General features: G+C 43.3%; 1 protein-coding gene across 2 annotated transcripts in view; it reads left to right on the top strand.

Annotated features, from left to right (window-relative positions):
• The window catches only part of LOC138763076 (cadherin EGF LAG seven-pass G-type receptor 3-like), a 275,448-nt gene that overhangs the window by 231,935 nt on the left and 31,286 nt on the right, over positions 1-12,227 (top strand). The window contains exons 28-31 of one of the 2 annotated variants that reach the window (XM_069936657.1): positions 5,189-5,315; positions 7,198-7,317; positions 7,558-7,694; positions 10,504-10,625. In XM_069936657.1, the coding sequence (XP_069792758.1) occupies positions 5,189-5,315; positions 7,198-7,317; positions 7,558-7,694; positions 10,504-10,625 (506 nt within the window). Of the gene's footprint in view, positions 1-5,188; positions 5,316-7,197; positions 7,318-7,557; positions 7,695-10,503; positions 10,626-12,227 lie in introns of those variants that run through there. The other variant, XM_069936656.1, reaches the window with a different exon arrangement.

Below are 12,227 nucleotides of genomic sequence, written 5' to 3'. Positions count from 1 at the left end.
ATCGGATCTGATTTTGAGGTATTTTCAACTGAATTGCATGAAACAAGAAAATCTTCATATGCTGTGATTGTAGTAAATACACAAAAGTACTGGAGAAATTCAGCAGGTCCCTCAGCATCCATGGGAGGCAAAGATATACAACCAACATTTCGGGCCTGAGCTCTTCATCAAGGTATGAACGAAAAGTAGCTGAATAACAAGGTAGGGGGAGGAGGAAAGAAAGGGCAGTGGAGGAACCCAGCCCCACAGGCAGGAGGTAATATGTGGATAAGGGAGGGAGGGCACATCAACAAACAGGGGGAGGAGGATGGCTAGCTGAATGGAGAGGGATGGGGCTGGAGAGCTGAAGCATAGAAGACAGGAGGATGGAAAAGGAGAGAGGAAGAATGGGGAATAGGCTGGCAGAAACCAAGAGAAGTCAGCGCTAATACCATCTGGCTTGAGAGGGCCAAGTCAGAAAATTAGGCGTAACTCCTCCAATTTGTGGATGCTCTTGGTTTGACAGCATGTGAGGCCAAGAAGAGATGTATTAGCACAGGAGTGGGATGCAGTATTGAACTGGATATCCCTGTCACTGATGCGGACAGAGAAAAGATGCTCAGTGAAGTGATCTCCAAGTCTCCGTCCTGTCTCTCTGATGTAGAGAAGGCTAGAACGGGAGCACTGGATGTAGTACAAAACTCCCGTAGTTGCTCAAGTGAAGCATTGCTTCACTTGGAAGAACTGTTTAGGGCCCCGAATGGCAGTGAGGGAGGAGGTCTGGGACTTCCTACAGCCACAGGGGAAGGTGCCAAGGGGACAATTAATTGGAAGGGATGAGTGCATGAGGGAATCACAGAGGGAAGAGTCCCTATGGAAGGCAGAGAGGGAAGAAGAGGGGAAGATGTATCTGGTGGTGGGATCATGTTGTAGGTGGCAAAAATTACAGAGGATAATGTGTTGGATGCAGAGCTTGTGGGGTGGTAGGTTCAGACAAGGAGAATCCTGTTTTTTTTGTTGGACTGTGAACAGAGGGGACCCAGGGCAGATGTGTGGGAAATGGAGGAGATGCGGGTGAGGGCTGAGTTGATGGTGGTGGAGGGGAAGCCACATTTGTGGAAGAATGCAGGCAGTTCGGAAACTCTGGACTGGAAGACTTCATCTTGGGAACAGATACAATGGAGTGTAGAGAAGGCCACAAGAAAAGTGGAGAATTGATCGGGGGTGCGGTGTAGCTCTGTGAGTGCAGAGGTAGAGGAAAGGAGACGGCAGAATCACTGACAGCAATGGCGATCGTACAGGAGGGAGATGGATCCGCTGGTTGAGTGATGCCACAACCAGTCAATGTTAGCAAAATTAAGGAGCTAATTGTGAACTTCAGGAAGGGGAAATCAGGAGAACATGAACCAGACCTCATCGAAGGGTCAGCAGTGGAATGGGTTAAGGGCTTCATATTCCTGGGTGTCAACATCTCTGAGGATCTGTCCTGAGGTCTCCGTGTTGATGCCATCATGAAGAAAGCCTACCAGCGGCTATACTTCTTGAGGATGCTGCAGATTTGGAATATAATCAAAGCCTCTTGCAAATTTCTACAGGTGTGCCATGGGGAGCATTCTGTCTGGGTGTATTACTGTCTGCTATGCAGGTGCCAATGCACAGGACAAGAGAAAACTACAGAGAGTTGTAAACTCAGCCACCACCTTCACAGACATCAGGCTCCACTCCATCAAGGACATATCCAAGAGGAGATGTCTTAGTAAATTAGCCTCTATCCTCAAGGACTCTCACCACTCAAGCCATGCCCTCTTCCTCTATTAGTCAGAAGCCTAATAGCCTGAATTCGCCTGGGATTGTCTGATCTCGGAAGCTAAGCAGGCTCAGGCCTGGTCAGTACTTGGAGGGGAGACCACGTACGAAAGTCAGGGGCTGTAGGTTTCTGTGAGGGGCCGACAAAGTAGCAACTCTCTGACTGCCTTACGGTGGACAAAAGTTAAAAATATTGCATTCTAACTGTTGTATTACCGTTCACTCTGCTAGCCATCGGGAAGGAGGTACAGGAGCATAAAGATGAGCAGTCAATGACACGAGGACAGCTTCTTCCCCACTGCCATCAGATTCCTGAATAATCAATGAACTGCAGACACAACCTCGCTTTCTCTTATTTTTGTACTAAGTTATTTTTAAATGTCATTATATGGCAATATTAGAACTGTAATGCTGCCACAAAAACAGGTACTTTTCTGACCTGTTCGTGACAATAAATTCTGATTCTGATAGAGGGACAGGGAAAGAGGGAGAGAGACAAGGAGTGGTTAGTTGGTGGGAAGGAGACATAGTGATAGGGAAAGGGAGAATTGAAGGAGGGGCTAACAGAAGCCAGAGAAGTTGATGTTAATGCCATCTCTCCCTCTGTCTTCTTTCCTGCAGCTCTGCACTCCTTTCCCTGATCAATTCCCAGCTTTTCTCCCCTGCGCTCCTACCCATGAACACCTAGAGCCTCTTGGCCGTTGGCCTGTGCTCCTCTCCCAGCCCCTTCCCCCTACCATTTTAGGTACCTGCCTGCTTTTCACTCATATTTTCACAAAGGCTCAGGGCCGAAACATATTTGCCTCCTATGGACATTGTGAGTCCTGCACTTTCTCCAGCACTTCTGTGTATTTAGTCGAAATTGCCTTTTTGTTTGGTTGTTGCAGGTACTAATATTCACAAGGGCTTTAAGCTCTTTCAGTGATTTCTCAATTTTCAATTGAAGCATTGTCAATGAGACTTCACACCTTGTGTTTGTATTGCGTAAATTAAAGAGATTGTTGTTTCCTTCCAGTTTTCCCGTGTGTCGGCTGCTGCAATAAATTTCTAAATGTTTATAAATTTAGACATACAGCGCAGTAATAGGCCACTTCGGCCCACGAGCCCGTGCCGCCCAATCACACCCAATTGACCTACAACCCCCAGTATGTTTTTGAAGGGTGGGAGGAAACCAATGCCCCCAGAGAAAACCCACGCTGACATTATTTATTACCAACAAAAGCTGCCATTACCACTAATTCATCTATTTGCCATCTGTTGGGCTAGTTTGAGTCCCACCCTTCAGCGGAGCAATGAGTAAACGCGCTTATTTTAAAATCTCATTTAGTTTTCCGATGCTGTGATGGTATTTACCAGTTTTAACTCTGCATATCATTTGCAGAAAATTAGCTTGTTCAGGAGATTTTTTTTTAAAAGTAATTATTCCAAAGCAGAGCAACTAACCTGGAAGATTATAATAAACACAATGCTGGAGAAACTCAGCAGGTTAAACAGTGCACTTTATGTAGCAAAGATAAAGTTACATAAGCAACGCTTGAGCTCGTCATCAAGGTATGATTATATTTTGTCATTGTTTAGGCATCTGTAAACTTTTTATTAAATTTTACTGTGGTTTGCAACATTGACTGATGACACCATGTTTGTTCCGAACACCTGTCCTTTTCTGTACCTGTATCAATATTCAGTGAAAAAAATTGAGTAATGTAACTTACAGCAAGGTCCCAAGGCTCGAATTCAGATTCTGGAACATTTGTCACAGTTCAGATGAAGTTAAAAATTGATATACATTTTAGGAATAATGACAACTCATTTCTTTCCTTATCTTAAGTAATCCTTAACAAGTTACTGGACTCTTGCTTTGATATTTCTCATCTAAAGTCAGTCCTTGTGACCTGGAAGATAAAGCATAAAGATAAAAGTTTAAAGAAATGTAAGCCAGCAGCTTCTCCGATCCTAGTGAAAAATAATTATAACCCCCGGGAAAAATGTGTAGTTATTGAGAGGAAAAGGGAATTGAAAATGGCAACATTGTGCATCTAGAATTTCTAAATTGAAACATTTCATTGAAAATATTAGTTTTCTTTTGCCACAATTTTGCTGTTTTCACTTGGGCAAATTTCTTTACTACACGTTCAAATTTAATTATTTAACAGTTCGCTTATTTTTAACTTACAATGTTCAATTTATTTGAAGCGGTGTTCCCTTACATCCAGATTGGGCAAGAGCTTTTCTCCCCCAAGTCATCAGACTCCTGAACTCCTCGACCATTTGGGGATAGGTTACCGTAGACTGCTAATGGATAACTCTTAACATTTTAAATGTGTTGAACTTCTATTCTAACATATTTATTTAAATATGCTCTGTGGTTCTGGAGAAACGCAATCTCGTCTTTACAGTGCGAGCATGGTATGAACGATAAACAAAGGTCTGTGTTTCCCCCGTAAAGTCCTCTGGAAAACTGGGTGTTCTTTTATACCTGTCCAGGCCTTAAATTTGTTTACATGCCTAGGGGTGCCAAGAGACGCTTGAGGAACTGGGACACCGGGATTAAACCTGGGCCCTACAAAAACGTCGATCTTACCAGTCCTCTGTGAGTAGATGCTGTCAGCCCCCAAATGAGTTACTTTCATCTGTGTCTTTTTCCTCTTTTTTTCCTTTCTGTGTAGTCCTTACACCAGCCAGGAAGATGAATCAAATTCCTCAGCATCCCCACCACCCTGTTAGGAGGCACGACTCAGATGTGATTGACTTTCCATGCCTGAATGTGCCCTTGTGGTAAAGATGTTGTGGTAGTTCTCCTTTGCCACCATGATAGAATTGGAATAGCTATGTGCTAAGGTTGATTTTGAGTGTCAGGCAGGCTCTGATCTTAAATGTCTTAGTTCATGGCCATACTTTGCTGCCTCCCTGACCCAATCTCCAATACTCTTCTTAATAGTACAGTAAAATCCCCATTATCTGGAATTGAAGCAACTGTCAAAAAAATTGCAGAAAATAAATAGGTAAAAAAATATGGCAATCTAAGATTGGCACTCTTGAACATTTAGTTCACCAGTCATGCAACACACAATCTCAAGCAACCGGCAAATATACTTATCCGGCATCTACCAATCTCCATAGGTCCCAGATACCGAGGATTTTACTGTAAATTGTTTTTTTTTCCAAAAACTGATTAATAGTCCTCTGATTAACTGTTCTTCATACAATTATATCTTACTAATCATGCTACTTCTAAGTTGAGCCTTGCCTTCAGACAATTCTGTCCTCTTCTCCCAGCACCCCAATCCTTGCACATGTTTGTTTTAACCAAATGACAGGTACGCTGTTTCTTCCAACAAACTTTGTGGTTCTCCTGCTCTGTCTCATTGCGGAGGTCATTCTGTGCTTGTCTCTGTCTCTCCAGTACCACAGTACGAAGCGCCTTCATTCTTCTGCTAATCGTTAGTGCCACGTGGCTTTTGGGGCTGATGGCTGTCAACAACAGTATCCTTGCTTTTCACTACCTCTACACTATCCTCTGCTGTGTTCAGGTAAACACTGACTCTCACTAACCACCTGCATGGCAACCTATTTTATGATTAGCTGCCTGAGTAATGGAATTCAACCCATTATTCTCCACACTGCATTAGATTGTGAAAATTGTTTGAAATTGGCAAATCATTGTAAAGAACATAACTCGGCTTTTCTTGCTTTGTTCCTCTCTGGAAGGACATTGTGAACTAGGTGACATTTCTTGGCTACTATTGCTGAGTATAGTTTTTAATAATCTAGATTATTCACATGAATTTAAACTTTACATGGTAGGGATAGAATTGATGCCTCCGGATTGTTGGTCAGGTAACTTGAGAAATTGAGTCTTGATTTCAGTCTCACTTCAGAGACAGATAGGGGTGGACAATAAATGCTGACAGGCGTTGCCAGTAACATCCACACTCTTTTTAAAAAGAAAATCCCACTCGTGGGAGAGGCTGACAGAAGTGGTGTTGGTGACGAGTCTTTTTTTTTGTCCATATGTGTCAGAAGGATGAATAATGAACAAAGCCTGATGAGATTGCAATACAAATGTATATAGCAGTTCCACTTTTACAGGAACAGTCACAATTCTTGTAATGTCAAAACATCTGATCTGGTTTGTTGTCTACTTCGAATGCTTGGCTTCTGTCACCAGTGGGATGCTCGACATTACTGATTGGCCTGTTACTCATTAGGTCCCCGATGCATTGCCCCAAACCTGTGCTTACCTTCTCGACAGGGAGGGCTAAACTTGCAGTGGTAGGGAACACGAGGATCTGCAGCGCCACAGTAAGGACTTCCTACCCCCAAATACCTCTGACCACTTGGAATAGCTTTGCTGTTTGTAAAAGCTGCACCAGACAAGTAAACCATTAATATTAAAATAAATATATAAAAGTTAACAGAGTTAATTTCAGAGACCACCCAAAAGCTTAAATGATTAAAAGCACAAAACTTAAAGTGAAATTATTTTAACCCAATTTACTTTGCTTGTTGGTCCCTGGAATGATTCCGCAGATTAACATCTCAATTTAGATTCAAAGTCTACGACATTAGTGTTTAATTGTTCATATCATTTACATTCTATGGTGGAACGTACCGGTAAATAATGCATTGACAACATTTAGTACTATGGTAACTGTAAAGCTAATTTCACCAACAAGCTATTGTTTGCTTGTGTTTAAATCTCCTTCATAACTTGAGGACAGGAGAAATAAATTGCCAACAAATTATCAGTTGTATTACTTTGTATGGTTGTCAAAGAAAGAATGTCTTTATTTGTACTCGAACTCTGTCAGATTCTATAGTGAAAGAAACATTAGCCCTTGGTCTATACTTCAAAATTCACAAGATAAACATCAACGGAAGACAGATGTACTGTCCAGTGATCTGTCACAAAATTAATATGTATTAGAATTAAGTACGTATTAGAATTAATGACTTGGCTAACTTTTAAAAAAAAGCTATTCCTTTCTGAAGGAATACTCGTTACCCGGGAACAGAGAGGGCCGTAATTGAGAGAAAAACTGCTAACTAATCAACCTTGGGTTTCCCTATTCTTTATTTGAATTGTCTTGCTAAATGGAGTGGCTAAAGACATTTCTGTCACTTGAAGCACATGCTCGGAATAAAGGATCAAAAAGATTATAGCTCAATAAGATCAAATCTCAATTTTTATTGCAACAGAGAGACTTAAATTATACTTTTTTTTAAAGATGAACCTCACGATTCTTGAATCCCTTGATGTCCAAAAATCTGTCAGTCTCTGTCTTGATGATAATCATGGTATTGAAGAATTCATTGTAAAGCTAGAATAGGAAGTGATTCTGGCAACTGGCCTTGCTGCAAAGAAATGGACTTTTGGGTTCAGAGCACTTACTCCTTCCTAATCTTCCACAGGGACTGGCTGTCTTGGTATTGTTCTGTTTCTTAAATGAAGAAGTCCAGGAGGCCTGGAAATCAGCTTGCCTTGGGAAGAAAAACCAGGGTGATGACACAACACGAGCACCTCAACTCTCGGTAAAAAGCCAGAAATGTTTAATAGTCAGGCTATCCCAGTTAACAGGGATTGGGTTAAGACTGAATTGGTTCCCATGAACCTCAGAACTGTAGAATTAATATTTTACTGCCTTTCTCCCATTTTTTCCCCCTTTGAGTCAGAATCATTCAAATGGAAAGGTGGGAACAATGATATTACATTTATTTTTACACATTGCAAATGGAGCAGTATAAATAGACAATGTTTCTTTTATCTCCTAGAGCTCCCACCCGTACAATAACACGTCGCTGTTTGAAGAGAGCGGTCTGCATCGGATAACACTTGGAACATCAACAATATCCTCAGTCAGCACAGCCCGATCAGCAAGAACTCACTCCAGCCAACCTGGGTTTCTCAGGTATGGTATCAGAAGATCACCATGTGGCACTACAATAGGGGTCTTTCAGGGAAGGAATCAATCATAGTATCCATTAGCCACAAATTTGTAAGGCAATGTAAATTAATGTGTTCCTGTCCAAACCTTTGCTCCACTCTCCAGTTTGAATGTGAAATCCTTGATTCATTCACCACCAAAAGGAGCCAAAAAAAGTGGAAAATGACTGTTATTATTCAATGTTTATTATGGCAAGCTTCGAATTATATCTTGGCCTGCAAATGTTGGCAAGCATATCATTAATATGTCAATAGCAAAACCGACTCTTTTGCATCATGTAAGAGAAATGGAGGGTGATGGGCTGCGAGGGAGGCAAGAGTTAGATTGATGATGGAGTAGGTTTATATAGGTGAATACATCATCTTGGGCTTGAGGGCCTGTCCTGTGCTGCACTGTTCCATGTTATCTCTTTCTTACCACTTGTGAGAACTGAAACCATTTTGATAGAGACCATCACCTCACCCCCTCCCCTTCTGAACAAAAATAAGGGCTTTGGACCATGCCGTTGCAAAGAGAAGCAGATGGTTAAGTTAAAGAATGAAACCAGAACATGCTGGGAACGTTCGGTGGGTTGGATAGGATCTGTGAAGAGCGTTAACTGTTCAGAACTAGGATCGGATTGAAAACAGGCATTTTGGGTCTAGTGGGCCAGGCAGAGTAAAATGAGGCAAAGGTGACAGGTTGATGAACCAGCCAGCTGCGATGTAACCTCATCAACCTGTAATTTTAAACTCCCGAGCTTTTCCAGAACAGAGTTAAACAATGCTGGGGTTTGAGTGCAACACACAAATGTGCTGGAGGAAGGACAGTAAGTCACGTGGCATCAATATAAGTTCTCACCCAGATTCGCTTCCACGGCCCTGTGTCCATCCTGGCTACATTTTCACCACCATCTTGCACCATGCAGTTTTCAGCTCAGTTTCCAGTTTAGCCTCCAGAAGGATCTCAGATACGAAAGGACCAGCCACGAAACCCTTTCTTTCATTTGGATCCTGTGACCTGCTGAGATTTTCCAGCACATTTGTATATTGCATACAAACATGCCGGAAAATCTCAGCAGGTCACAGGATGCAAAGGAAAGAAGACACAGCGTGGATTCAGTAAAGCCAGGTCCTGATAGACAAATTTACTGGAGTTCTTTGATGATATAACGAGCGCAGTAGATAGAGGACCGCAGGTGGACGTTGTTCACCTGGATTTCCAGAAGGCGTTCGATAAGGTGCTGCATAAAAGATAAGGATGCATGGAATTGAGGGTTGATGTATTAGCATAGTTAACCAAAAGAAAGCAGAGAGTTGGGATAGAGGGATGTTTTTCTGGTGGCAATCAGTGGTGAGCGGGGTGCGGCAGGGGTCGGTCCTGTACATGATATACATAAACAATCTGGAAGGGGGGGACGGAATGTAGTGTATCTAAGTTTGCTGATGACACTAAATTGAGTGGAAAAGCAAATTTTACAGAGGAAGCGGGGAGTCCGCCGAGAGATATAGATAGGTTAAATGAGTGGGCAAGGGTCTGGCAGATGGAGTACAATGTTGGCATGGGTGAAGTGATCCACTTTGGAAGGAAAAATAGAAGATCAGATTTTTATTTAAATGGAAGCCAATTGGAGTGTGCTGCCATCCAGAAGGATTTGGGAGTGCTTGTGCGGAAAAGGTTGGTTTGCAGGTGCAGCAGGCTATCAAGGAGGCAAATGGAATGTTGACCTTCATTGCCAGAGGGATTGAATTTAAGAGCAGGGAGGTTATGCTGGAATTGTTCAAGGTACTGGCGAGACCGCATCTGGAGAATTGCATGCAGTTCTGGTCTCCTTACTTGAGGAAGGAGGTACGGGCATTGGAGGCAGTGCAAAAGAGAGGGTTACTCTATGAGGAGAAATTGAGTTATCTGGGTCTGTGCTCACTGGAATTTAGAAGAATGAGAGGAGATCTTATATAAAATTATGAAGGGCATAGATAAGATAGAGAGAGATGGGTAATGTTTCCAATGGTAGGGGAGACCAGAACTAGGGGACATAGCCTCAAGACTCAGGGGAGTAAATTTTGGGCAGAGATGAGGAAGAACTCCTTTTCCCAGAGGTTGGTGAATCTGTGAAATTCACTGCCCATTGAAGCAGTGGAGGCTGCCTCAGTAAATATATTTAAGTCAAGATTGGATAGATTTTTACATAGTAAGGGAATGAAGTGATATAGGGAAAAGGCAGGTAGGTGGCCTGTCATCAGATCAGCCATGATCACATTAAAAAGCAGAGCAGGCTTGACTACTCCAGCTCAAATTTCTTATTTAGACGTACATCCAGCACAGTAACAGGCCCTTTCAGCCCACGAGTCTGGGCCAACCAATTTACACCAAATGAACCTACATTCCTGGTATGGTTTGAATGGTGGGAGGAAACCGGAGCCCCCAGGAAAAACCCACATAGACACGGGGAAAGCAAGTTCCTTACAGTCAGCACGCGATTCGAACGCGGGTCCCAATCACTGGCGCTGCAACAGTGTTGTGCTTATCGCTACGCCAACCATGCTGCCTAAATGTTCTTGTGTTCTAAGAAGGGCTCAGTCCCTAAACATCAGTAATATTATCTTTACCTCCGATGGATGCTGTGACACTCGCTGAGTTCCTCCAGCATTTTTGTGCTTACTACAACTATAACATAGGCAGTCTTTCGTGTTTCACTCCATTCAAAAGAAATGCTAAGTTTCGATTTTACGACTGAAACAAACCCATTTAAATTGTTTTTTCGGTACTCCAGCTCTTTCTTTGCTCTCTTCAGGGAAAATTTGCTAGCACGGCAAGGCTCTGCCTTGGATCAAACCTTGTTGGGTCACGCTGGGCCCACCGATATAGACGTTGCAATGTTTCATCGGCCACAAGAAGCAGGAGGAGGAGGAGGAGGTGAGAGTGGTACAAATATAATTTTCCACTCATAATTTCTTCTCAACAGGTCTATTATGTATTACAACCCTGAACACTATTGATATTTGGAGTTGTCAAGAATCAGCTAACCATGTCAGTTGTTTCCTCGTTAGAGCTGTGATTTGGTAGCCTGATGTTTGATAACATAAGCACCTTAAATTAATAAAAGCTTGTACATCCCTCCAAGACTGTTCCTTGGATCTTGCTCAGTGGTTCTCAATCTTTTTCTTGCCACTCACATCCCATTTTAAGTGTTCCCTGTGCCATTGATCAGAAAGGGATTACATAAGGTGGGATGTGGGTGGCAAGAAAAAGTTTGAAAACTACTGTTTTAATTGTCCCTCATCAACTCGTTATGTGCACGGTTTCAGAACTCCAAAGGAAATGGGCCAATGACCATTTTTCTCATGCAAAATATTTCAATCACAATTGGGTCTAGAACAGTGATTCTCAACCTTCGCTTCCCACTCACATCCCAACCGTAGGTCTCTTTGGCTTGGCTTCGCGGACGAAGATTTATGGAGGGGTAATGTCCACGTCAGCTGCAGGCTCGTTTGTGGCTGACAAGTCTGATGCGGGACAGGCAGACACGGTTGCAGCGGTTGCAAGGGAAAATTGGTTGGTTGGGGTTGGGTGTTGGGTTTTTCCTCCTTTGTCTTTTGTCAGTGAGGTGGGCTCTGCGGTCTTCTTCAAAGGAGGTTGCTGCCCGCCGAACTGTGAGGCCCCAAGATGCATGGTTTGAGGCAATATCAGCCCACTGGCGGTGGTCAATGTGGCAGGCACCAAGAGATTTCTTTAGGCAGTCCTTGTACCTCTTCTTTGGTGCACCTCTGTCTCGGTGGCCAGTGGAGAGCTCGCCATATAACACGATCTTGGGAAGGCGATGGTCCTCCATTCTGGAGACGTGACCTACCCAGCGCAGTTGGATCTTCAGCAGCGTGAATTCGATGCTGTCGGCCTCTGCCATCTCGAGTACTTCGATGTTGGTGATGAAGTCGCTCCAATGAATGTTGAGGATGGAGCAGAGACAACGCTGGTGGAAGCGTTCTAGGAGCCGTAGGTGATTCCGGTAGAGGACCCATGATTCGGAGCTGAACAGGAGTGTGGGTATGACAACGGCTCTGTATACGCTAATCTTTGTGAGGTTTTTCAGTTGGTTGTTTTTCCAGACTCTTTTGTGTAGTCTTCCAAAGGCGCTATTTGCCTTGGCGAGTCTGTTGTCTATCTCGTTGTCGATCCTTGCATCCGATGAAATGGTGCAGCCGAGATAGGTAAACTGGTTGACCGTTTTGAGTTTTGTGTGCCCGATAGAGATGTGGGGGGGCTGGTAGTCATGGTGGGGAGCTGGCTGATGGAGGACCTCAGTTTTCTTCAGGCTGACTTCCAGGCCAAACATTTTGGCAGTTTCCGCAAAACAGGACGTCAAGCGCTGAAGAGCTGGCTCTGAATGGGCAACTAAAGCGGCATCGTCTGCAAAGAGTAGTTCACGGACAGAGCACTAATGGCAATAGAGATTACTTAAAGTGGGATGTGAGTGGAAGGGAAAAGGTCGAGAACCACTGCTCTAGCTCTCTTTTGATC

This window comes from Narcine bancroftii, chromosome 5, assembly GCF_036971445.1.
Source record: "Narcine bancroftii isolate sNarBan1 chromosome 5, sNarBan1.hap1, whole genome shotgun sequence".
Lineage (NCBI taxonomy): Eukaryota > Metazoa > Chordata > Chondrichthyes > Torpediniformes > Narcinidae > Narcine > Narcine bancroftii.
This window is presented reverse-complemented; position numbering and strand designations above follow the sequence as displayed.